Here is a 27,935-nt window from a genome sequence, read left to right as displayed (position 1 = left end):
TTCAGTCACACTGCTGGCCGCAGAGTGATTGACAGGAATGGAGCGTTTCCGGGAGGTAACTGACCGTTTTCGGGGAGTGTGTGTAAAAACGCAGGCGTGACAGATACAAACGCAGACGTGCCTGGGGAAACGCAGGCATGGCTGGCCGAAAGCAGAGCGTGTTTGTGACGTCAAAACAGGAACTAAACAGTCTGAAGTGATGGCAAGCTAGGAGTTGGTCTGGAGCTGCTCAGAAACTGCTCGAAAATATTTTGGTGCCGTTCTGCTAAGCTAAGATACACTCCCAGAGGGCGGCGGCTTAGCGTTTGCACGCCTGCAGCTAGCGAGCGAACAACTCGGAATGAGGGCCCATATTCACTATGAAGTCCAACACTTTACTGCAATATACTGTATGTATATGGTAATAAGTGATCTTTCCCAGACATACAGTAGTGCATGCTGTGCAGCTGGCAGGCGCTCGGGGTGTATAGGTGGAACTAATAAAGCCACTACCTGCGTCTGATTTACAACTGGTAATAAAAATACTATTTCTGTTACATGTAATAAACTGTTGCTTCCCTTGGTCATGTCTAGTAAGCGCTGCTTATGGAAATATAAGAATATCCTTGAAATAGAAATGGTTACAAAAAATGAGAACGAAGATAGCTACAGTAACATCTGAGAATATTCCCACCGCATTCTCCTAGTGACTGTATAGTATATAAGGAGTAATCCCAGTTATACTTTCACTGCACAACTATTGCAAGGGATCCAAGATGATGAAGTTCCTGTTACTGGCTGTCCTCGTCCTCATTGGTAAGATACATCTTGTAGTGTGACCTCTCTTGCACGTTGTCTGTCAGTCTTCAACGCACTCATTGTCCCGTGATTTATCTGTGAGCCTTGTTGTTAAATGTTTTGCCAAACACATAGTAACACTTCAAAATGTTTCCATTTTCAAAAGGGTCAATTATCACATTTTTTTATATGGGCATCATTGTTACTTTAATGTTACAGTATCACAGCTGTCATCCATGAGCTCAGAAGAGCATGGTACATCTTGTACATGATACATGCATGTTAGACCATTTACCATCAAGACGAATAATAACGTTCTGACGTGTATTGTGGTTGGTGCATCATGTGGTGATCTCATTACTGTAAAGTGGTGTTGATTTTCCACACGAGCTTATGTAATATTGACCCTCATTCCGAGTTGATCGCTCGCTGACATTTTTCGCAGCGCAGCGATCAAGTGAAAAATCGGCATTTATGCGCATGCGCATGTGACGTCAAACCAGGAACTAAACTGACTGCAGTGATCGCAAGATAGGAGTAGGTCTGGAGCTACTCAGAAACGGCATGACATTTTTCCTGTGCAGTTCTGCTAACCTTTCGTTCGCACTTCTGCTAAGCTAAGATACACTCCCAGAGGGCGGCGGCTTGGCGTTTGCACTGCTGCTAAAAGCAGCTAGCGAGCGATCAACCCTGAATGAGAGCCCTTGTCTTGTGCCGTCCGTTCACATTCTTGATTTCATCCATTGGTCACTGTTTTTACCCCAAAACAAAAGCTTCCAAATAGATCCAATACAACCAAATATTGATGGCCAAATCAGTGGATATTCAACTCAGAATGGATAGATAATTTTCATCAAAAGGTTTGAAACTGATCAAAATGTTTGTGTTATGTGATTAGTGCCTAATGCTGCTACAATGATCCTATATTACTCATAAAATGCAGACGTACTTGTGCTCTGTCTCATAAACCTGTAATGTGCATGCGATGTAATCATTGTTTTTCTTTTTACCTACAGTCATACTGAAAACAGATTATAACACAGAAATATAATCATAGATTTAGAATCAACTTAAGTAGATGCATGTGTCAGCTTAACTCTGTACAAGTGGTTCCCAAATTTTCACGAAATCAGAATTTTTTATGGTAGCCCTAGGATAAAAGTTTATTATTGATATATTTGGGGGAATAAAATAGGTAAATTGTGCCTGCATGCAGGGCCGGTGCAAGGTTTCTCGCCACCCTAGGCAAAACTTTAGCCTGCTCCCCCCCCCCCCCCCATGCTTACACAGTGGTACGTGGTGGATGCCGTACATGAAGGAGTCTGCAATTGTGGGGGGTGGAGGCTAGCGGGTAACATGCGGGAGTCTGCAATCGCTGAAGGGGTGATAGGCAAAAACACGCAATCGCGGGGTGTGTGTGGGGGGGGAGGGGATGCGGACACTATGCCCGATTCTGCAATCGCTTGGGCAGGGTCTGCGGGCAACAAGTGGGAGTTTGCAATCGCAAGGGGAGGAAAAGGAAACATCACCAAGTCTGCAGTAGAAGGGGGGGTGTTTTGTGGGCAACATGCCTGATTCTACAACCGTGGCGTGGGGAGGAGGGGGGGGGGAGGGGGTTTGTGGGCAACATGCGGGAGTCTGCAATCGCGTGGGTGTGGTGCCTGAGTCTGGTGGAGGGTGGAGATGGAAACATCCCAGAATCTGCAGTCGCGCCGGTGTGTGTGTGTGTGTGTGGGGGGGGGGTATTCAGACACCATGAACCAGTTTGCAATCGCGTGCGGGGGTGGGGCTGGTTTGGTGGTGCGTGCTACATGCCCGACTCTGCAATCCTGAGGGTGTTGTGAGCAACAAGCTGGAGTCTGCAATCGGGGAGGGGGGAGGAATAGTGGCGTTCGGACATCATGCCCGAGTACGCAATTTGCAGGGGGGCGAGAATCATGCCTGGGTCCGCAATCGTGAAGGGGGGGGTGAAGGCATCATGTCAGATTCCACAATTCATACAGGGGTGTGTGTGTGTTGTGTGGCCGTCGTGCCCGTTTCCACAATCACGGGGGGTGAAGGCATCATGCCCGAATCCGCAATTTGTGCATGGGTGTGTGTGTTTTGTGTGGGCATCATGGCCATTTCCACAGCCACGGGGGGGGGGGAGGGAGAGGTGCGGGCATCATGGCCGAGTCTGCAGTTCGCGAGGAGGCTGGTGCAGGTATCATGCCTGAGTCTGCAATTCGTGGAGGGGTGTGGACATCAGGCCCGAGTGTCCGCAATTCGTACGGGGCGGGGGGGTTGTGTGGGCATCCAGGGGTAAATGCAGGATTTGTGGGTGGGGGTGGGGGTCCGTATAAATGGGATAGACATGTATATTAAATACATAAATAAATAAATATATATATATATATATATATAAATATATATATATATCTCATGTATATAGTAGTCTGTAAACAAAGAGCGCAGCAGCCATACCCCTCCTCCTCACCTTGTGTCCGGATCCAAACTCAGGAGATAGTGTACTCAGAAGCTGCTGCACTGTAAGGAGCTTCTGTATGCTCTGTAGCAGTTCCCTGAACCCGGAACCTCCGTGGCTACCCACTGTCGCAACCCCTGACTGAAGCCCGATGGCAGCACTGCGGTGTGTCAGCAGCAGGAGTCAGCCTGGCAGGTGGGGGTACCTGAGGCGTATGCCGGTGACATTGGTAATTTGCGCTGATAGATCGGCGTGCGCGCGCTCGGGGTTGGTGGCGCATCATGCCCGAGTACGAAAGTCGCGCGGGGGGGGGGGGTGTAGAGGAGGAGGGGAGTGAGAGGAGAGTAGGAAGGTATCATGCAGGGGGTGCGGGCATCATGCCCGAGTCTGCAAGTCGCGGGGCAGGGGTGCGGGCATCATGCCCAAATCCATGATCGTGGGGAAGGTGTAGGCAGCATGTGGGGGTTGCGGCCATCATGGCCGAGTCCTCAATTGCGATGGAGAGGGGGGGGGGGGGTATTGGGGTGCAGGCAACATGCTTGAGTCCTCAAGTGGATATGTAAGGTGCTATCACAGAGGTGGGGGGCGGCAGGATTGTAGAGGAAGCATTTTCTCATCATCAGCATGTGGTGCCGCCCTCCAGTGGTCGGCGCTCATAGGCAGCTGCCTAAAGCTGCCTAATGGTAGCGCCGGCCCTGCCTGCATGTCATCCTTATGGTCAGTTATGTGGTGTGTACAGTTGTACTTCTGATGGTCCACGTGTTTTATCATTGACAGCCACTAGCGCTGGTTTTGCCTGTCACTTTGAGCATAAATAATTTGATTTGGTTCTGGACCACCAACTCAAGCCACCCCTGCAAGAGCCTTGCGGCACCGCAGGGTGCCTAGGCACACAGTTTAGAAACCACTGCTCTATACCCAGGGGTGTATCTTCTTATTGGCCAGGATGGCACTTGCCAGGGGCACCAGCCAAGGGGGTGGGGGTGTGTGTGTGTGTGTGTGTGTGGGGGGGGGGGGGGGCGCCGCCCAGCAGTGCCACACGTGCCAGGGGGTAGAATGACATAGTAGTTCTCACCGAGTACATCCCTTAGCAGTGCTCATCCACTGCCGGACTCTCAGAAGTGTACTGAACTCTGACACTCTCTGTGACTACAGTCAAAATGATGGTGAATATAGCCGGGGAGCGGGGCACTTCCAGGTATGGGGAGGGGCGAGGCACCTCCTCTTCCTCATCCGCTCCCCTTCTCATTGGTCCCACGCGATCTGTCACCAAACAGCAGCCACTACAATCAGCACCAGTCAGCAGTGCAGCCTGAGCATACCTGTACATTTTCTGCGGTACCATAGCTGCACTGCATGGTCTATCCTGGCAGTCTGGATCACAGCTTACAAAGAGCTCTGTATGGAGAGGTATCTAGACCAGTGACTGCCTGTCCAGCTGTGTTGAGACAACAAGTCCCAGCACACCTTGTCAACTGGATTTACTGGGACATGTAGTGCCATCACACCTAGAGAGGGGTTTTTAACTGTATGTATGTGTGCATATATCCCCTTGGTGTCCCTGCCAGCACCCTCCTTGTAATTCCCCCACAGTGTCCCTGCCCGCACCATCCCTGTAACTGCCCCCTCCGTGACCCTGCCCATACATTCCTGTTATTCCCTCTCAGTGTCCCTGCCCACACCCTTCCCATAATTCCCCCTCAGTATCCCTGTCCGCACCCTCCCTGTAATTCCCCCTCAGTCTCCCTGCCTGCACTCTGATAATGTCGATTATCTTACAGGAAAGAAAGCTATACCTTAAACACACCTTAAATACACTTTAAACCTTTAGCCGCTGCGGCCGCTATACTTAATACACACTCTACGTACTTTATACACTGTTTGCGTACGGAGTCCCGTATCACTGTACGGACTTAGCGTACAAAACGCCGCGCTGGGGGTACAAAGTACACACAGCGCGCACACACCCAGAGATACACTTTAAACCTTATACAGCAATGCGATGCGTTACTAATACACTCTTAAACCTTAGCAGGAAAAGGAAGACACAACACCGATTTGTAGTTAAACCACTGGGTTCCGACACCACAGCGTAATATTTGCTGAAAGGGGGTTTACAATACAAATCATACAATACAATACAAGACAATATAACAGAATAATGGCTACAGACAATGTACATACGTGATTGGAATCGCTTGCGCAACCCGGCCGGTCCCCGGTCATCTGATAGATAACTTTGTGAGTCTTGTGCCAGGCCAGGCTGCAGCAGGCTTTATTTATACAATTCTTCCAAAAGCAATACAATGGATACTGTAATCCCTTTGTTCATTGGACACCGGAATGCACTTTTACAGTACAGGAGAGGTCATAGGTCGATTTGAAAAGGTAGGCGATGTCTTTCCCAACTGCTCTTGTGGGTGGTCTCCTCTGGATTCCTGCTGCATACATAATATGCAGTAAATACAGTTTATATCTATATTCTGCTTCTGCACATAACTATCCGCAGGAACATGCGATCTTCCGCAGACCAACACCGGAATGTTACCCTTAAAATACCCTACAGCTGGATACCAAACACCAACTTATAACCTTAGTCTGTCCCCTCTTATCCTGTAAAGGTGAATCCCTTGGTTCTGGAATCATTTAAACTTTTGTTACTTTCTGATGTGGTGCAGGGGGACTATGTGTACAATGTGCACTATTTGGATTAAATATGTAATGTGTTTTGATAGCTCCCCATGCGTTCACAAACTCTACCGTAAATACCCATACCACACGCTGATGCGCACGACCGCGGGAGCGACCATACGCAAATTGCGAATATGTGCATGCACAGCAGAACAAGTACACGCGCGGAGGCCATCTGTGTGTTGTTTGTACGTGATGTGTGTACTGCAATATTTTTCGACTTTAACAGTCCACCCTTTGGCAGTCACCATTAACTGCCACTATCTAATCACTAAACAGAAAAATATCAATACAATATCTACAGACGATTGGATGGTCAGAGGAGAGTTATAGGTAGGAAAGGTATGACCTAGTGGGATAGTAAAAAGCATGTATGTATGAATCCATGTCTGAGGGGCATGAATCATCGTGCCGTATATGTTCTAAATAAGCTTCGAGGTATTGCGAAGTATACATTAAATCCTTCTCATCCCGTATTAAGGGTCTGTAAGTGGGCCAACAAACACTACCGAGCTCTTTTCGGCTTCTTGTTCCAACAAATGGGTGCACATTTAGTTGATGACACACGGAGGGGAGACATATGTGAGTGCTAGTATATGTGGATATCTCCTGTCGACTATGTGTGTCATTAACTGAAGGTTGTAGAGATGAAGATAAGACACATATCTAAAATACATTCACATAACATTTTTATAAACATTCTTGGGTAGGGCTGATGTCTTTTCTGGATGGGTGTATCTGGGCAGAGGGGGAGACAAAGGAAAAACGGGTGAAAGAAACAGGCCATGGAATTCATTTGCAATCCTTATCATAACACTGTCTCTATGGATGGGTCGTAAATTAAATCTGCTGCTATAACAATGCCCTCGCTCCCTAGACTCATCAAATTTGTGCCGTGCTTGCGCCGCGTCAGAATTCGAACACACCTAAATATCAAGCCAATAATTATGATGACTCCCAGGATACAAAGGAGAAACTTCCCTACACTCATAATAATATTTTGAGCCCACTCTCCTAATCCTGAGAACCAATTTCGTGGGTTCAACCATGAGACCCAGCCGGTCAGCTCATTACCCACAGCCGTCAGGGTAAGGTTGTGTCTCTTCCGGAACTCCCACTTCAACTGCAAGATATCGTCCATCTTTTGATCGATGATCTCCGTGGGGTCGTCAGTGCTGTTCGTGATATATGTACAGCACTTCACACCATATTGAGTTGCCAGAGTAACACAGTACCCACCCGTCACGGCCGTGATATAATTTAGGACCATCCTGTGCTGAATCAGTTCCTTTTTGTAAGCTTGTAACTCCCTTCCGGTATACCTGAAGGCGTCGTCATACATCTCAGTGATATTATCTATCAAGTTCGCTAGCGCATGGATATACCTATAATTTATAATTCCTCTGGCAGTACGGGTGATGTCTAATGCGAGAAGGAATTGAATCCCGGTGGATTCGTGGATCAAATCAGAGGCTACGTGCTCTGTCCTCTCTATGAGGTGTCTCTTGATTATGTGTTCATAGTGAGTATGAGTGTAAGGAGCCTGAGCACTGCGGTGAACATCTTTCATCTTATCATGGGTTATGGTCATGACCTCTGGCAACACTCTTCCAATATAACACAATCCCTCTGAGCTCGGGGCAAGCCACTTGTACGCCTTCCTCCCACATATGAAATAGGCATCATCGGGGAGAACATAGGGAGCAGAATATGACATTACCATATTACAAACTTTCCAAGTGAAAAACCCAATCCCTAGTTCTCCCATCTGCTCAGTACAAGTATCGGGCTGGATGATATGAGCACAGTACCCTGGTGATACTTTTCCAACCCACATGGTCTTGGTTCCTCGAGTATACCTATACCGGAAATACCTTCCACTGTTGGCTATTGGGCGTACAAGTTCAGAGTCTATGGGTATCCTATCAGCTCTGTGCGAAAAGGTCATTGTCTGGTTATTCCACGTCACTTCCCAATTTCCCGGTTTTCTGTAATTGGAAATATTGAAACATAATAAGGATCTATCTACATGATACTGGTGGAGCTTCAAGCTAGGGGGCCTAGAAATATTGAATTTCTTGTCCACCGGTCTCCCATCCCGTAATTCGAGTACCTCATCTATTGCTAAAGGGTATGGTACTAATCCTGACTTGCTCTGACCTTGAGGTACTTGTGAGCACACCCAGCATTCTGTCTGGTTCAAGACCTTACCTACTAGTGAGTGGTAATCACTCAATGGATGACGGTCCATGTCGATATTAAGGCTGGACTGACATCTCTGGATGCACCTATCCTCGACTATGTTCTCACAATTCCTACAAATGCAATTTTCCTCAGACAATAACCCTTCACAGTGCCTCCGAGCTCCCTGACTACCAGAGCGCTTTCTGATACTCGCCTTTGCTCGAGTGATGTGTTGCTCTTGAGATTCTACAAATCCATCCTCGCCATCAGAACCCATTCCAGATCCTTTCTCGACCTCTCTGGGACCCTCACCAAAACAGACTGTCCTGGTCAACAAAAGGATTAACAGGAAAACCCGGAACGCAGTCTCTTGGGGTAAGTCCATCTTGTTAAGGGAAGAGAAGGGAAACAAGAAGGGGGAGAAAGAGAAGGAGAGAAGGAAGGTAGTGGGAGATGGAGAAAATAAAAAAAATAAAAACTGGTGCGACAACCGCCTCTGGTCTTGTTGTTCTCCGCGCTCAGGTGCCGTCTCAACAGTCCTGCCTTTCAACCTTTCCGGAACAGACACTTCAGTGATACGATGTTCTCTACACTCTGCTCTTTGTCACGAGTTCTCTCCGGGTCAGCGACCTTTCTGTAGGGAACATAAATCTTGCATTTCAATGTGTTTAACTGTTGGGTATTATCAGTTGTGTGAAGTAAACCATCTGTGGAAAGTGAAAAGAGAGGGGAAATAATAAAAAGAAAATTTGTCAGATTTGCGTTCACCATCAGGCTGTTACACAATCATGTATATCGGTATCTATGCACAGTCTCCCTTCACCAGAATTCCCATTCTCCACCCTTTGTGCATGACCAGGCACACTGATACTGGTGTCCCTATGCTGGTGAGATATACTGGGTTTGGGCAGAACTCTGAAAAGACCGAGTAGGCATGTGACTTTTGATCTGTAATCCTGTCGGTGAACGTAAGAGATGAATAGGAAACTTTGAAGACAAATCACAGAGTTTAGTAACAGATAAGTTTGTAGAGGCAAAGAAGATTTTACAAAGTTTGACATCTGGATTGGGCACTACGGGGAATGATTCCCTAATCGGTCTGTTCCCCTAAAAAAAATTCTATGTGTGTTATATCTCTACTGGGACTATCCCAGCCATCAATCCAGTGTCTTGTCCATTCTAAGTTCAATGGGAACCCGGTATCTTTGAGATAATTTCCTCTACCTGTGATGGACATGCATCTAAAACAGTGAAATGCAACATTAGTCTTCGTGGGTATCTAACATATTTTGTGCTTCCTGGGTGGGAGCACTCTATATGTATACCATCTCTAACAAAACTCCTGTTAAGTTACTTAGAGGTCACTTCTGCTAGAGAGAGAAGCAGAAGTTTAGAGGCCTCCTCCTAACCCCAGTAAGTTCTGTCAAAAGGGTATAGTTGCATTTATTCTGTTCTTCCCATTAACCGAATCTGTGTTTTCTATATGGCTCGTGATTCCTTACTATATGTCCCTTGATCCCGTCTATGTGTTTAATAACGTGGCTTGTTTTCTCTGTCTAGGGGTCTATATTGTAGAGATGAGCGGGTTCGGTTTCTTTGAATCCGAACCCGCACGAACTTCACTTTTTTTTTCACGGGTCCGAGCGACTCGGATCTTCCCGCCTTGCTCGGTTAACCCGAGCGCGCCCGAACGTCATCATGACGCTGTCGGATTCTCGCGAGACTCGGATTCTATATAAGGAGCCGCGCGTCGCCGCCATTTTCACACGTGCATTGAGATTGATAGGGAGAGGACGTGGCTGGCGTCCTCTCCATTAGAATAGATTAGAAGAGAGAGAGAGAGAGAGAGATTGTGCAGACAGAGTTTACCACAGTGACCAGTGCAGTTGTTGTTAAGTTAACTTTTATTTAATATATCCGTTCTCTGCTATATCCGTTCTCTGCCTGAAAAAAACGATACACAGCAGTCACACAGTGTGACTCAGTCTGTGTGCACTCAGCTCAGCCCAGTGTGCTGCACATCAATGTATAAAAGCTTATAATAATTGTGGGGGAGACTGGGGAGCACTGCAGGTTGTTATAGCAGGAGCCAGGAGTACATAATATTATATTAATTTAAAATTAAACAGTGCACACTTTTGCTGCAGGAGTGCCACTGCCAGTGTGACTAGTGGTGACCAGTGCCTGACCACCAGTATAGTAGTATATTGTTGTATACTATCTCTTTATCAACCAGTCTATATTAGCAGCAGACACAGTACAGTGCGGTAGTTCACGGCTGTGGCTACCTCTGTGTCGGCAGTCGGCACTCGGCAGGCAGTCCGTCCATCCATAATTGTATAATTATATACCACCTAACCGTGGTATTTTTTTTTCTTTCTTTATACCGTCGTCATAGTCATACTAGTTGTTACGAGTATACTACTATCTCTTTATCAACCAGTGTACAGTGCGGTAGTTCACGGCTGTGGCTACCTCTGTGTCGGCAGTCGGCAGGCAGTCCGTCCATCCATAATTGTATTATTATAATATATACCACCTAACCGTGGTTTTTTTTTCATTCTTTATACCGTCATAGTGTCATACTAGTTGTTACGAGTATACTACTATCTCTTTATCAACCAGTGTACAGTGCGGTAGTTCACGGCTGTGGCTACCTCTGTGTCGGCAGTCGGCAGGCAGTCCGTCCATCCATAATTGTATTATAATATATACCACCTAACCGTGGTTTTTTTTTCATTCTTTATACCGTCATAGTGTCATACTAGTTGTTACGAGTATACTACTATCTCTTTATCAACCAGTGTACAGTGCGGTAGTTCACGGCTGTGGCTACCTCTGTGTCGGCAGTCGGCAGGCAGTCCGTCCATCCATAATTGTATTATAATATATACCACCTAACCGTGGTTTTTTTTTCATTCTTTATACCGTCATAGTCAGTCATACTAGTTGTTACGAGTATACTACTATCTCTTTATCAACCAGTGTACAGTGCGGTAGTTCACGGCTGTGGCTACCTCTGTGTCGGCACTCGGCAGGCAGTCCGTCCATCCATAATTGTATTATAATATATACCACCTAACCGTGGTTTTTTTTTCATTCTTTATACCGTCATAGTGTCATACTAGTTGTTACGAGTATACTACTATCTCTTTATCAACCAGTGTACAGTGCGGTAGTTCACGGCTGTGGCTACCTCTGTGTCGGCAGTCGGCAGGCAGTCCGTCCATCCATAATTGTATTATAATATATACCACCTAACCGTGGTTTTTTTTTCATTCTTTATACCGTCATAGTCAGTCATACTAGTTGTTACGAGTATACTACTATCTCTTTATCAACCAGTGTACAGTGCGGTAGTTCACGGCTGTGGCTACCTCTGTGTCGGCAGTCGGCAGGCAGTCCGTCCATCCATAATTGTATTATAATATATACCACCTAACCGTGGTTTTTTTTTCATTCTTTATACCGTCATAGTCAGTCATACTAGTTGTTACGAGTATACTACTATCTCTTTATCAACCAGTGTACAGTGCGGTAGTTCACGGCTGTGGCTACCTCTGTGTCGGCAGTCGGCAGGCAGTCCGTCCATCCATAATTGTATTATAATATATACCACCTAACCGTGGTTTTTTTTTCATTCTTTATACCGTCATAGTCAGTCATACTAGTTGTTACGAGTATACTACTATCTCTTTATCAACCAGTGTACAGTGCGGTAGTTCACGGCTGTGGCTACCTCTGTGTCGGAACTCGGCAGGCAGTCCGTCCATCCATAATTGTATTACAATATATACCACCTAACCGTGGTTTTTTTTTCATTCTTTATACCGTCATAGTCAGTCATACTAGTTGTTACGAGTATACTACTATCTCTTTATCAACCAGTGTACAGTGCGGTAGTTCACGGCTGTGGCTACCTCTGTGTCGGAACTCGGCAGGCAGTCCGTCCATCCATAATTGTATTATTATAATATATACCACCTAACCGTGTTTTTTTTTTCATTCTTTATACCGTCATAGTGTCATACTAGTTGTTACGAGTATACTACTATCTCTTTATCAACCAGTGTACAGTGCGGTAGTTCACGGCTGTGGCTACCTCTGTGTCGGCAGTCGGCAGGCAGTCCGTCCATCCATAATTGTATTATAATATATACCACCTAACCGTGGTTTTTTTTTCATTCTTTATACCGTCATAGTCAGTCATACTAGTTGTTACGAGTATACTACTATCTCTTTATCAACCAGTGTACAGTGCGGTAGTTCACGGCTGTGGCTACCTCTGTGTCGGAACTCGGCAGGCAGTCCGTCCATCCATAATTGTATTATTATAATATATACCACCTAACCGTGGTTTTTTTTTCATTCTTTATACCGTCATAGTCAGTCATACTAGTTGTTACGAGTATACTACTATCTCTTTATCAACCAGTGTACAGTGCGGTAGTTCACGGCTGTGGCTACCTCTGTGTCGGAACTCGGCAGGCAGTCCGTCCATCCATAATTGTATTACAATATATACCACCTAACCGTGGTTTTTTTTTCATTCTTTATACCGTCATAGTCAGTCATACTAGTTGTTACGAGTATACTACTATCTCTTTATCAACCAGTGTACAGTGCGGTAGTTCACGGCTGTGGCTACCTCTGTGTCGGAACTCGGCAGGCAGTCCGTCCATCCATAATTGTATTACAATATATACCACCTAACCGTGGTTTTTTTTTCATTCTTTATACCGTCATAGTCAGTCATACTAGTTGTTACGAGTATACTACTATCTCTTTATCAACCAGTGTACAGTGCGGTAGTTCACGGCTGTGGCTACCTCTGTGTCGGCACTCGGCAGGCAGTCCGTCCATCCATAATTGTATTACAATATATACCACCTAACCGTGGTTTTTTTATACCACCTAACCGTGGCAGTCCGTCCATAATTGTATACTAGTATCCAATCCATCCATCTCCATTGTTTACCTGAGGTGCCTTTTAGTTCTGCCTATAAAATATGGAGAACAAAAAAGTTGAGGTTCCAAAATTAGGGAAAGATCAAGATCCACTTCCACCTCGTGCTGAAGCTGCTGCCACTAGTCATGGCCGAGACGATGAAATGCCAGCAACGTCGTCTGCCAAGGCCGATGCCCAATGTCATAGTACAGAGCATGTCAAATCCAAAACACCAAATATCAGAAAAAAAAGGACTCCAAAACCTAAAATAAAATTGTCGGAGGAGAAGCGTAAACTTGCCAATATGCCATTTACCACACGGAGTGGCAAGGAACGGCTGAGGCCCTGGCCTATGTTCATGGCTAGTGGTTCAGCTTCACATGAGGATGGAAGCACTCAGCCTCTCGCTAGAAAACTGAAAAGACTCAAGCTGGCAAAAGCACCGCAAAGAACTGTGCGTTCTTTGAAATCCCAAATCCACAAGGAGAGTCCAATTGTGTCGGTTGCGATGCCTGACCTTCCCAACACTGGACGTGAAGAGCATGCGCCTTCCACTATTTGCATGCCCCCTGCAAGTGCTGGAAGGAGCACCCGCAGTCCAGTTCCTGATAGTCAGATTGAAGATGTCAGTGTTGAAGTACACCAGGATGAGGAGGATATGGGTGTTGCTGGCGCTGGGGAGGAAATTGACCAGAAGGATTCTGATGGTGAGGTGGTTTGTTTAAGTCAGGCACCCGGGGAGACACCTGTTGTCCGTGGGAGGAATATGGCCGTTGACATGCCAGGTGAAAATACCAAAAAAATCAGCTCTTCGGTGTGGAGGTATTTCACCAGAAATGCGGACAACAGGTGTCAAGCCGTGTGTTCCCTTTGTCAAGCTGTAATAAGTAGGGGTAAGGACGTTAACCACCTCGGAACATCCTCCCTTATACGTCACCTGCAGCGCATTCATAATAAGTCAGTGACAAGTTCAAAAACTTTGGGTGACAGCGGAAGCAGTCCACTGACCAGTAAATCCCTTCCTCTTGTAACCAAGCTCACGCAAACCACCCCACCAACTCCCTCAGTGTCAATTTCCTCCTTCCCCAGGAATGCCAATAGTCCTGCAGGCCATGTCACTGGCAAGTCTGACGAGTCCTCTCCTGCCTGGGATTCCTCCGATGCATCCTTGCGTGTAACGCCTACTGCTGCTGGCGCTGCTGTTGTTGCCGCTGGGAGTCGATGGTCATCCCAGAGGGGAAGTCGTAAGCCCACTTGTACTACTTCCAGTAAGCAATTGACTGTTCAACAGTCCTTTGCGAGGAAGATGAAATATCACAGCAGTCATCCTACTGCAAAGCGGATAACTGAGTCCTTGACAACTATGTTGGTGTTAGACGTGCGTCCGGTATCCGCCGTTAGTTCACAGGGAACTAGACAATTTATTGAGGCAGTGTGCCCCCGTTACCAAATACCATCTAGGTTCCACTTCTCTAGGCAGGCGATACCGAGAATGTACACGGACGTCAGAAAAAGACTCACCAGTGTCCTAAAAAATGCAGTTGTACCCAATGTCCACTTAACCACGGACATGTGGACAAGTGGAGCAGGGCAGGGTCAGGACTATATGACTGTGACAGCCCACTGGGTAGATGTATGGACTCCCGCCGCAAGAACAGCAGCGGCGGCACCAGTAGCAGCATCTCGCAAACGCCAACTCTTTCCTAGGCAGGCTACGCTTTGTATCACCGCTTTCCAGAATACGCACACAGCTGAAAACCTCTTACGGCAACTGAGGAAGATCATCGCGGAATGGCTTACCCCAATTGGACTCTCCTGTGGATTTGTGGCATCGGACAACGCCAGCAATATTGTGTGTGCATTAAATATGGGCAAATTCCAGCACGTCCCATGTTTTGCACATACCTTGAATTTGGTGGTGCTGAATTTTTTAAAAAACGACAGGGGCGTGCAAGAGATGCTGTCGGTGGCCAGAAAAATTGCGGGACACTTTCGGCGTACAGGCACCACGTACAGAAGACTGGAGCACCACCAAAAACTACTGAACCTGCCCTGCCATCATCTGAAGCAAGAAGTGGTAACGAGGTGGAATTCAACCCTCTATATGCTTCAGAGGTTGGAGGAGCAGCAAAAGGCCATTCAAGCCTATACAATTGAGCACGATATAGGAGATGGAATGCACCTGTCTCAAGTGCAGTGGAGAATGATTTCAACGTTGTGCAAGGTTCTGATGCCCTTTGAACTTGCCACACGTGAAGTCAGTTCAGACACTGCCAGCCTGAGTCAGGTCATTCCCCTCATCAGGCTTTTGCAGAAGAAGCTGGAGGCATTGAAGAAGGAGCTAACACGGAGCGATTCCGCTAGGCATGTGGGACTTGTGGATGCAGCCCTTAATTCGCTTAACAAGGATTCACGGGTGGTCAATCTGTTGAAATCAGAGCACTACATTTTGGCCACCGTGCTCGATCCTAGATTTAAAGCCTACCTTGGATCTCTCTTTCCGGCAGACACAGGTCTGCTGGGGTTGAAAGACCTGCTGGTGACAAAATTGTCAAGTCAAGCGGAACGCGACCTGTCAACATCTCCTCCTTCACATTCTCCCGCAACTGGGGGTGCGAGGAAAAGGCTCAGAATTCCGAGCCCACCCGCTGGCGGTGATGCAGGGCAGTCTGGAGCGACTGCTGATGCTGACATCTGGTCCGGACTGAAGGACCTGCCAACGATTACGGACATGTCGTCTACTGTCACTGCATATGATTCTCTCAACATTGATAGAATGGTGGAGGATTATATGAGTGACCGCATCCAAGTAGGCACGTCACACAGTCCGTACTTATACTGGCAGGAAAAAGAGGCAATTTGGAGGCCCTTGCACAAACTGGCTTTATTCTACCTAAGTTGCCCTCCCACAAGTGTGTACTCCGAAAGAGTGTTTAGTGCCGCCGCTCACCTTGTCAGCAATCGGCGTACGAGGTTACATCCAGAAAATGTGGAGAAGATGATGTTCATTAAAATGAATTATAATCAATTCCTCCGCGGAGACATTGACCAGCAGCAATTGCCTCCACAAAGTACACAGGGAGCTGAGATGGTGGATTCCAGTGGGGACGAATTGATAATCTGTGAGGAGGGGGATGTACACGGTGATATATCGGAGGGTGAAGATGAGGTGGACATCTTGCCTCTGTAGAGCCAGTTTGTGCAAGGAGAGATTAATTGCTTCTTTTTTGGGGGGGGTCCAAACCAACCCGTCATATCAGTCACAGTCGTGTGGCAGACCCTGTCACTGAAATGATGGGTTGGTTAAAGTGTGCATGTCCTGTTTTGTTTATACAACATAAGGGTGGGTGGGAGGGCCCAAGGATAATTCCATCTTGCACCTCTTTTTTCTTTTCTTTTTCTTTGCATCATGTGCTGATTGGGGAGGGTTTTTTGGAAGGGACATCCTGCGTGACACTGCAGTGCCACTCCTAGATGGGCCCGGTGTTTGTGTCGGCCACTAGGGTCGCTAATCTTACTCACACAGCTACCTCATTGCGCCTCTTTTTTTCTTTGCGTCATGTGCTGTTTGGGGAGGGTTTTTTGGAAGGGACATCCTGCGTGACACTGCAGTGCCACTCCTAGATGGGCCCGGTGTTTGTGTCGGCCACTAGGGTCGCTAATCTTACTCACACAGCTACCTCATTGCGCCTCTTTTTTTCTTTGCGTCATGTGCTGTTTGGGGAGGGTTTTTTGGAAGGGACATCCTGCGTGACACTGCAGTGCCACTCCTAGATGGGCCCGGTGTTTGTGTCGGCCACTAGGGTCGCTTATCTTACTCACACAGCGACCTCGGTGCAAATTTTAGGACTAAAAATAATATTGTGAGGTGTGAGGTATTCAGAATAGACTGAAAATGAGTGTAAATTATGGTTTTTGAGGTTAATAATACTTTGGGATCAAAATGACCCCCAAATTCTATGATTTAAGCTGTTTTTTAGTGTTTTTGGAAAAAAACACCCGAATCCAAAACACACCCGAATCCGACAAAAATAATTCGGTGAGGTTTTGCCAAAACGCGTTCGAACCCAAAACACGGCCGCGGAACCGAACCCAAAACCAAAACACAAAACCCGAAAAATTTCAGGCGCTCATCTCTACTATATTGGCTATGTGTTCTACTATACCTACAATCTCTGGCAAAATGCCCTTCCTTCCTACAAGTGTAGCATATCCTAGGTCCTTTCTTACTATCCGTGTTTTGGGGTTTAGGTTGATGAGACTTTGGTGTAAGGGCCTGTATACTTTCAATCCTCAGCCTCTCCTGTTGTTTTCTACGCCTAACAATATTCTGGTGATGTTTATTTGCACACTCTCTAAGACAAGCTACTGTGACCCCTTTCCAATTAGGCAAAGATGTTTGTACCCTGTCCCTTACTGTCTTATTGAGTCCGTCCATTAGCACAGAGACAGCCACTTCTCTATAATTCGCATTGTTCCCTGTATCTGATACCCCAATATATCTATCCATTATTTGAAGGGCCCGATGGAAATATTCAGATGTCATTTCATTTTCCCTCTGTTTTATGGAGAAAATTCTTCTCCACTTAACGTGAATGGGGAAACACAACTCTAGTTGTCTATTAATTTGTTCTAAGTTCTCCTGATTGTTTTCGTCAGTCATAAGACTATCCGACTCTAACCTACAATCAGTGATACATTTTTGGGTGTCAATATTAGGGGATAGGCACGCTTTTAAAAATATCCGCCAATGTTTGTTTGTCGGTTCATACTAGAGATGAGCGGATTCGGTTTTACTCGGTTTTACTCGGTTCTCAAAACCGAATCTTATTGGCTCACGGATGTCACGTGTTTTGGATAGCCAATAAGATTCGGTTTTGAGAACCGAGTAAAACCGAGTAAAACCGAATCCGCTCATCTCTAGTTCATACGCATTACCCAGATCTCTGATGAATTTCTGACATCTGGCTAAATGCTTCCGAGGGTCGGGGAATTCTGAAATGATTGATCGCAGCTCATCTCTGGGCCACGGGCAGTACATTGCATTATTCCTGGTGAGGACTACTCCCTGACTATCGGTTCCCCCATTGGGAGTTACTATTTCCAAGACAGGGTGTAATCCTACCGTTCCGTTCCTAATCTGTTTACTGTGAGATGTTGTTGTCTCTGTGCAATGAACTGTCTCACACTTACCGGTAGCTGTGACCTCACCAGTTCTTTCATTGGGGAATACTGTTACTGCTCTACTTGGTTGGACAGGCCCCACCTGAGTTTCCTGCAAAGTGACTGCTTGGAGGAGAGCTGGAATTTGGCTGGATCCTTCATCTTCTTGTGACCTATAACCTTGAAAAGACTTCAAAACAGGATACATCTTGCAAAAATTAGGGTTAATACATTGTTTTTGCATACTACTATCATTTATGGATATACCATTGACTGTAGCCAACTCTTTCCCTTCGACCTGTGTCGACAATGGTGTGTTTGTGTTCCCATTCCCGCTAGGTTTTGAACCTGTTTTGCGAATTTGTTCTCTTTGCATATCCCCCTCCTGTTGCCATAAATTTAAACAATCTGTATGTCTAATCCTTTGTTTTCTGGATTTTATTAAACATATCCTTATCCTTAAATTCTGCAATACCTCTGGTTCAAAACTGCCCACTTTAGGGAATGGTACCCTATCTTTGTCAGTCATACGTTCCCATTCAGACAAAAAGTCTTCAATACTTTTTCCTTCAAACTTCGCTGACCCCATGGGCCGCGGCTCTTCAACCTGAACCCTGGTTACAAAACGTCCCTTACTTGAGCAACTGGCTCCCATAATTGTGGGCCTTTTCCCACAAACACCAAAATACTCAATATAAGGTAACGGTGAAAGTTCTCCGAGCGCTCTTCACCCGCTCACCGCCCACGTTGGCCAGTACTACCATACACTGTCGATAGCGAAGGCAATGTACCCAACTTAGGGCCCTATGTGACTTATATTTACTGGAAGTTTTCAGGAATAACTTACCCTTTCCAGTAAAGTATCGGCCGTTGGAGATTTTCCTGAGAGAGACCAGCGAAAACTCCCTATGCACTTTATTATACACAAATCACGCTTGCGTATGCTCTATACAGCGCTGATGATACCGCGATTTTACGCAAAAGCTCGTAAAAAGGATATCGCACCCACAAACGCGCGGTCCAATCACACAGCGTATAGGTACTTGTTACTTATCTGCCGTACGACCACTGGAATCTATTTTCAGGCTGCGAAATCTCAGCCGGAGCGTATATATAAAAAAAACTATATGGGTCACACACAATTCACAATTCCCTACCACGCTCCTGTAAGTCTCCTCACGACTTACGTATTAAACCTTATACTAACGTGAGACAGCCGCCTCACGCCACCAAGTCTCCACTCACTTGATGTACCACACGACGAGATTCCGAATTCCGGGGTTCAAATTTCCACTCGCTCCTACGTTTGTTCACTCAAATACACTTTTTGGTTTTTCTGTACAGAAAATTATCATTCATTCAGATAAGCAGTTTTACTCCCAGAGGCAATACAGTAAATAAGAGTTTTATACTAAACTTTGGAAACTGGGCAATCTTGTGCTATTGTAGCGTGGCTACTGTCCCACCTTTAAACTAAACAAACTATCGTGTGGTTTTATTATGCGCACACAACGCTACACAAGCTTGCGTAATTACGCAACCGTGCGTACCTCTATGCCACGTGTGCGGCCTTGCCCCACGTGCACGTTTTGTGTACGCTGTCCTCACGTTCCGTACCACGTGTACTTATGTGCGGACGCAATAAAACATTTTAAACAACTCACACAATTTCTATAAATGTGAGCAATATTAACTATAATCGCTCACTTAACACGCCACACAGTTTCTTTTCTGTATAAACCCTTATAACTAGGCCAGACTGTGTTTGTGTTTTACACTTACTTCCTTAATATTTATATTATGAATCTAGCAATCAGTCCTATGGCAACAATGTGAGCGGGTGTACAAAGAGTATGGGTGTACGCTTTTGTTGTGTACGCATTTGGTGCCAAAAAATAAATTCACAGATTTTAAATAGCTTTTTTTTCTGTTTATCCTACGAGTTCTACCAGCATCTCTACAAACCATACAGAGCAGACACCATCTAATCAGCAATTAAGTAGGGTTTTCAGTGCCTCCACCGACCAAGAAAAGGATACGTAGGATACCTGTCCACCCTTATGCTGATAGATGAAGTCTGCTGTGACCTGTTAGGCAGTAAAAATGTGGAAAATCGGAGAGCCCCCAATTGATAATGTCGATTATCTTACAGGAAAGAAAGCTATACCTTAAACACACCTTAAATATACTTTAAACCTTTAGCCGCTGCGGCCGCTATACTTAATACACACTGGCCCTCATTCCGAGTTGTTCGCTCGCAAGCTGCTTTTAGCAGCTTTGCACACACTAAGCCGCCGCCTACTGGGAGTGAATCTTAGCATAGTAGATTTGCGAACGAAAGATTAGCAGATTTGCAAAAAGACAGTTCTTAGCTGTTTCTGAGTAGCTCGATACTTACTCTGCCACTGCGATCAGTTCAGTCAGTTTCGTTCCTGGTTCGACGTCACAAACACACCCAGCGTTCACCCAGACACTCCCCCGTTTCTTCAGACACTCCCGCGTTTTTCTCAGAAACGGCAGCGTTTTTTCGCACACACCCATAAAACGGCCAGTTTCCGCCCAGAAACACCCACTTCCTGTCAATCACACTACGATCACCAGAACGAAGAAAAAACCTCGTAATGCCGTGAGTAAAATACCTAACTTAATAGTAAATTTACTTGGCGCAGTCGCACTGCGGACATTGCGCATGTGCATTAGCAACTAATCACTCCATTGCGAAAAAAAAATAACGAGCGATCAACTCGGAATGAGGGCCACTCTACGTACTTTATACACTGTTTGCGTACAGAGTCCTGTATCACTGTACGGACTTAGCGTACAAACGCCGCGCTGGGGGTACAAAGTACACACAGCGCGCACACACCCAGAGATACACTTTAAACCTTATACAGCAATGCGATGCGTTACTAATACACTCTTAAACCTTAGCAGGAAAAGGAAGACACAACACCGATTTGTAGTTAAACCACTGGGTTCCGACACCACAGCGTAATATTTGCTGAAAGGGGGTTTACAATACAAATCATACACTACAATACAAGACAATATAACAGAATAATGGCTACAGACAATGTACATACGTGATTGGAATCGCTTGCGCAACCCGGCCGGTCCCCGGTCATCTGATAGATAACTTTGTGAGTCTTGTGCCAGGCCAGGCTGCAGCAGGCTTTATTTATACAATTCTTCCAAAAGCAAATACAATGGATACTGTAATCCCTTTGTCCATTGGACACCGGAATGCACTTTTACAGTACAGGAGAGGTCATAGGTCGATTTGAAAAGGTAGGCGATGTCTTTCCCAACTGCGCTTGTGGGTGGTCTCCTTTGGATTCCCGCCGCATACATAATATACAGTAAATACAGTTTATATCTATATTCTGCTTCTGCACATAACTATCCGCAGGAACATGCGATCTTCCGCAGACCAACACCGGAATGTTACCCTTAAAATACCCTACAGCTGGATACCAAACACCACCTTATAACCTTAGTCTGTCCCCTCTTATTCTGTAAAGGTGAATCCCTTTGTTCTGGAATCATTTAAACCGCTGTTACTTTCTGGTGTGGTGCAGGGGGACTATGTGTACAATGTGCACTATTTGGATTAAATATGTAATGTGTTTTGATAGCTCTCCATGCGTTCACAAACTCTACCGTAAATACCAATACCACGCGCTGATGCGCATGACCGCGGGAGCGACCATACGCAAATTGCAAATATGTGCACGCACAGCAGAACAAGTACACTCGCGGAGGCCATCTGTGTGTTGTTTGTACGTGATGTGTGTACTGCAATATTTTTCAACTTTGACAACTCTCCCTGTAATTCTCCTTCAGTATTCCTGACCTCAGCCTCCCTGTGACTCTCCCCCTCAGTGTCCCTGCCCGTACACTCCTGTAATTCCCTCTCAGTGTCCCTTCCCTGTAATTGCCCCTAAGTGTCCTTGACCTCAGCCTCCCTGTTGCCCCTCCCTCTCATTTTCCCTACCCGAACCCTCCCTGTAATTCCCCCTTAGTGTATTTGACCTCGGCCTCCTTGTGACTCCCCCCTCAGTGTCCCTGCTCACACCCTCCTGTAATTCCCCCTCAGTGTCCCTGCCCGCACACTCCTGTAATTCCCCCTCAGTGTCCCTCCCTATAACAACCCCTCAGTGTCCCTGAACTCAGCCTCCCTGTAAGCCCTCCACCTCATTGTACCTACCCGCACCCTCCCTGTAATTCTCCCTCAGGGCGGGGTGTACTAAGCGGAAAATGCGGTAAATCCCCTGTTAACCGCATTTTCCTGATGTACTATCCCCCGGCCGCCAGATCAGCGCCACTGTGGGGTTCGCCAGCTTTAGCTGGCGATAGTCCATAGAAGCCTATGGGCTTCTCTCCGCGATCCGATCCCTCCCAGCATGCCCTGCGGCCGCCCCCGTCACCCCGCGCATGCGCACACTGACTCCTGGGGTCGAATCCTGGAAGTCAGGCTGCCGCTGTGCATCGCGGAGGACAGCTCTTATCGGAAGAGCTGTCCTCCGCAATGTTGATCGCATACGTTAGTACATATGTGATCAGCATCATGGGGCAGGGCGGCGATGTACATTAGTACATCCCGCCCTCAGTGTCCCTGACCTCAGCTTATCTGTAACTCCCCCCTCTGTGTCCCTGGGTGGGGGAGGTGGGGGGCGCCAGTTCCTTACTTTGCCAGGGGTGCTCAGACCCCTAGATACACCCCTGTCTATACCCTATACCTTTTATTTTATGTTTTGTTCCAGATTATTACAGCCTACACTTTCTGCTATTGAAAATTACACTATGCTAATAGACAACAACAACTCTCTGGCCAGGCTACACCCTTAGAGGACAGTGAGATTGCGCCATCTTCACAAGGCGTAGTATGGAGAGAAGCTCCATCTGTATGATGTAAAGATGGAATTCATTAGATAAATAGACCCTCTAACTTCTTGATCCCTAATCATAGCACTCTTGGTAACTGTGGTACCCCCATTCACTACTCATTCTTTCAATTTTTAAGCAGAACTTCTATGTACTGTACCATATACAGTAGTAAGCAGACACATTTCAATATGCACAGCTTAATGAGCTAATCATGTCTCCCATATTAAGGTGTTAACACAGAGGATGTATTTTCTTTTTGATCTTTAGGACATTGTTCTGCTGATGTTCAGTACATTGAGGACATTGCGGACAATGCACGTGTGGTAGGAGGAACAAATGCAGGCAAAAATGCCTGGCCATGGCAGGTGAGCGATTATACCAAATGCTGTTATAGCCATAATGTGTGGGGTGGATACTATGGTGATTATTTGTGATTTATTAGCTTAATCTCTGTCAGGGCTGCCCCTGAAGCCTGCACCAATTATCACACAGCAGTAGTAATCGGTGACTGAGTAGGCTGCTTGATGACAATTACTATCAGCAATGGCGTCTAATGATCATACATGTGCAGAGGCATTTTATTATAATGGGGTGGCAATGTGCAGTGGGTGACACTTACGCCTCATGCAGTGCCCCCTTGCCCTCATGCCTGGTGCAGGTGCAGATCTGCATTGATGGCGTTATCTTTCTGAAGACATCGCTGGAAATATGGTGCAGTCTGCAACAGGAATAGGGTGCCCGCTGCATGGCTCAGTACCAAGTATGTTCTAGATGCAGAGTAGGGAAGCCAATCCCAGGCCATTTTTTCAATCCCGGGTATCGGGATTGAAAAATGGCCAATCTTGGGATTCCCGGGATACCCGGGATTGGCTTTTAGCTAGGAGGCCGCCACCTCGCCCCACCCCACCCCGCACATATAACTCACCATATACCGGGGGCGGGCGGGCGGGAGGGGAACATACTTTGTACGCTCCTGGTGGCTCCCAGCAGCGGCTGATGGCGCAGCGTGACCTCTCACGCTGCGCTGGGAAGCCGGACCAAGGAAGCCGGGCAGCGTCTGAGCGTCCTGTGGACACTCAAAGCTGATCCCTCAATCCCCGGGATTGGAGCTTCCAATCCCGGGATTGAATCCCGGCCATTTTTGGCCCTAAATCCCGGGATTGGCCACCATAATGCAGAGTGTGTGATGCTGCACTTCCCTTAACCATGGACCATGCACCCTAACCCCTGCATCCATTGTAAATACGCCACTGTACACGCACAGATACTAGAACTCTCTAACCAGCTGTCTGCTGTGGAAATCAGTTCCAAGCAGACTGCTTGTTATAAATTCTAGTTTGTACCTGCACACATGTGATTGTGGTTAGCCGCTGCTCATCGTCATTTGCAGCAAACAGCCTCCTAAGCCATTGAGTACTAGTCAAGGGAGCATGTTATGAACATTACTCTGGTTGTAATTGGGATACATGTGATACTGCACGGATGTCTTGCTGGACTGGAGAAGGTGGCGTCTATTGGGGTCAGAAGTAGGACTCTGTATACACTGTGCACAAAATATGTAGAATTGATGAAGCTGCACTTCTAGATAAAGTACTGAACATTTTTGTTCACCATTTTAAAACAGCTGCAGAACAGGGGGGTATAGGGGAAGAGCATAAGCTCAAATGAGAAGCCACAATATTTGTGATGTCATGCTGTTGATCCTACTGCCAGTGGCGCCGAGACGCCCTACTTTACTGGCAGCAGCAGCTGCAGCTCTTCTCCTCAGCACAGCACACGCTGCAGTGTGCTGGGCTGCAGTGTGGCCAGGGAAGCGCTTAAAAATAAAATACAATTTATTTCTGTATTTGTAAGGGTGCATGGCCCCGCCTCTTGTGATTAGGCCACACCCCCTGAAACATATCCAGGCCCAGCCAGGCTCTGTACTGCCTGCCTACCACCACCAAGACATCACACAGTCCCGGTTTTCAGTCACAGCTATAACACTCCACTCGTCTACCTAGGTAGTATTGCAGCCTTAAAAATGATGACATTGTTCTCTATCTGATGGCATTGTTAAAAGTTAATAGAGAATAAATTCTTCAAAGTTTATAAATTCTATCAATTCTGCTAGTTTCATGAACAACTGTATACTGTATATATTATTTTTTTCATTATATTTATTGGATGAATAAATGGCACTGCAAGCAATGGCCAAATAACACGATGATAACCAGAGGCCATAGTGCAGAAAAAACAAAAATATTACATGCGGATTAGTCATAACAACGTACGCCACCTTTTATGGGAAAGTACAACACACAAATGGGATTCTGAGAGTCACACCGCAATGTATAAGAGAGCCCCCAGGGTCATCCAGTAAAAAGGAAGAAACAAAGCGATCATCCATTCTCTTTTTGCACTTTTCATACATTCCTGAATTGAGAACCTCAAGAAGAACTCAGGTTATACAAAAGGAGAAATAAAGGAGAAATATATTTGTGGGGGTGGGGGCAGTGGCGCATGCAGGGGAGGTTTCCGAGCACCCAGAAACCCCCCTCCACCAATAAAAATAAATAAATATATATATATTATTATTATTATTATTATTATTATTATTTATTATTATTTTTTTTTTTTGTTGTTGTTGCTGCATGAGTATTATTAATGGCTGTCTAGTGTCCTCTGCAGCCTGCTGTCTTCCTGGTGGCACTTGTAAGTGCTTAATAAAAGTTTACTTTATTTTAATTATAGTACATATATATCCATGTTCATACATATATACACATGTATATACATACATATTAAACACACACATGATATATATATATAAATGTGTATATATATGTGTACTGTATGTGTATGTATATATATATATACACACAGTATGTATGCATGTGTAATATGCTATGTATATGTGTGTGTGTGTGTGTGTGTGTGTATATATATATATATGTGTGTGTATATATATATATATATATATATATATATATATACACACACACACACACACACTAGTTTTACGGACCCAGCATATACTATGTCACCCAGTTCTGGAGACCCCCGTGCAAATCCTGCATTTGCCACTGGCAGGGGGGGGGGGGGGGGGAGGGAGAGATGTGGAAAGAGAAAAATAATCTAAAACAGCGACTACTGTACTGTAGTTATCGCTTCCCCACCCAACAGGGGACACAGTGGGATTAAGGAGCTCTCCCATCTGCACTGGGGGATCATTCAACAATGTATGAGTTTCATACCATTGTGTGGTCTGAGAGCAGGTCTGAATTTGGTACTTGGTAGCAACAGATAAAGAATCAATATACAGTAACTTCCCCAAATGGTGATTTTCTTTTCTTTAAACTGTACCTCTTTGTGGAGTGAAGCCTCTATCCAATCCATTTTAAATACAAAGGTGGATATTCAATTGTTTGAAAAGTCCGTTGGGAGTCTGTTTTTTCCTATCTAATAGACAGACACCCAACCGACTTTTCAAACCTTTGAATTCCCCCCATTGAATAGCTTTTCTTTAAAAATGGCAAGGGAAGTATATAATTATAAATTGTTCTGTAAAATATGTTCTATCTTCTAGATATCTCTCCAATACATCTCCGGCAGCAGCTGGTACCACACCTGTGGAGGTACTCTGATCCGTGCTAACCGTGTGCTGACTGCTGCTCACTGTGTGGACAGGTAACAGACACTGAAACAATATCAGGTTCATTGTAAAAGGTTTCTCATTGAGACTCTTAAAGGACACTGCTAGATGGGTGTCGTACGGTATGCCGGCGCTTGTGCTCCCGGCGCCCAGCACACCGGCGCCGGGAGCCCGACCGCCGGCATACCGACAGCGTGGAGAGCGCAAAGGAGCCCCTTGTGGGCTCACTGCGCTCGCCACGCTGCGGGCACGGTGGCGCGTTATTCTCCCTCCAGGGGGGTCGTGGACCCCCATGAGGGAGAATAGTTGTCGGTATGCCGGGTGTCGGGATTCCGGCGCCGGTATCCTGTGCGCTGGGATCCCGACATTCGGCATACAGAAGACCACCCCTGCTAGATATTAGCTAGGCTTTATAATATTTAAAGCTTCTACAAATACATTTGAAGCCAGCAAATCAGTTCACAAGGACATGTTTTATAAATTAGAAGTACATTATGTTGTGTTCACAATCTACAGATTATTGTGTTCTGCTACAGCTTTGTCATGTATAGCAGCTTGCTGTAGCGGAATCACAGTGCGTACGCATCACATTCAGCTCCCATTGCAGTGTATGGCACAGCGGGAGTGAGCATGTGCAGACACATGACCTGCTATGCCACGAGTTGTATGCTGTGATATGTATGCATTGCCGTAAAAACGTAAGAGGACACATCTATATCGAAACTACCCCCCAGACTCCCCCCATAAAACATGCATCAGTATACTTGTGTTCATGCAGCTGTATGTCTGGCTGCATAGGATGCTGCAACTTGTAATCCAGTTTATAGATATGCCCTGGGTCAAACTGTTGTAGTTATCATCAACTCGGACATTGCTCCATATCTAGGGAATCCGAGAGAATAAAAGGTTACTTTGTTTATACATATAAGTTTAAATAGGACACATCTCTAAAGGGCGCTGTTGACTTGTCTCTCCACACCCCCACTGCGCACCTCCCAACATTTGGGAGTTAGAATAAGGGGCAGATGCAGTGGCGGATTTAGGGGGGGGGCACCAAGGCACGTGCCCCCCCTGTCATTTTTAGTTGATTTTTGTATTTTTTTTTTTATTTTCTTTTGTGCGCACGCAGCGGCGCACCCACCCGACATGAGGCTGCTGCTGCTAGTCCTGAAGGATGTTTAAAACAG

General features: G+C 46.1%; 1 protein-coding gene across 1 annotated transcript in view; it reads left to right on the top strand.

Annotated features, from left to right (window-relative positions):
- Positions 1–616: 616 nt before the first annotated feature.
- Positions 617–27,935, top strand: part of LOC134999799 (chymotrypsin-like elastase family member 1) — a 53,860-nt gene continuing 26,541 nt past the window's right edge. The window contains exons 1-3 of the mRNA XM_063951451.1: positions 617–795; positions 23,382–23,479; positions 26,683–26,783. Coding sequence (XP_063807521.1) covers positions 756–795; positions 23,382–23,479; positions 26,683–26,783 — 239 coding nt within the window. The 5' untranslated portion in view covers positions 617–755. The remainder of the gene's footprint in view (positions 796–23,381; positions 23,480–26,682; positions 26,784–27,935) is intronic.

This window comes from Pseudophryne corroboree, chromosome 2 (genome assembly GCF_028390025.1).
Source record: "Pseudophryne corroboree isolate aPseCor3 chromosome 2, aPseCor3.hap2, whole genome shotgun sequence".
In the NCBI taxonomy this organism is placed as follows: domain Eukaryota; kingdom Metazoa; phylum Chordata; class Amphibia; order Anura; family Myobatrachidae; genus Pseudophryne; species Pseudophryne corroboree.
The sequence above is the reverse complement of the archived record's forward strand: the minus strand, read 5'-3'. Positions and strand labels throughout refer to the sequence as shown.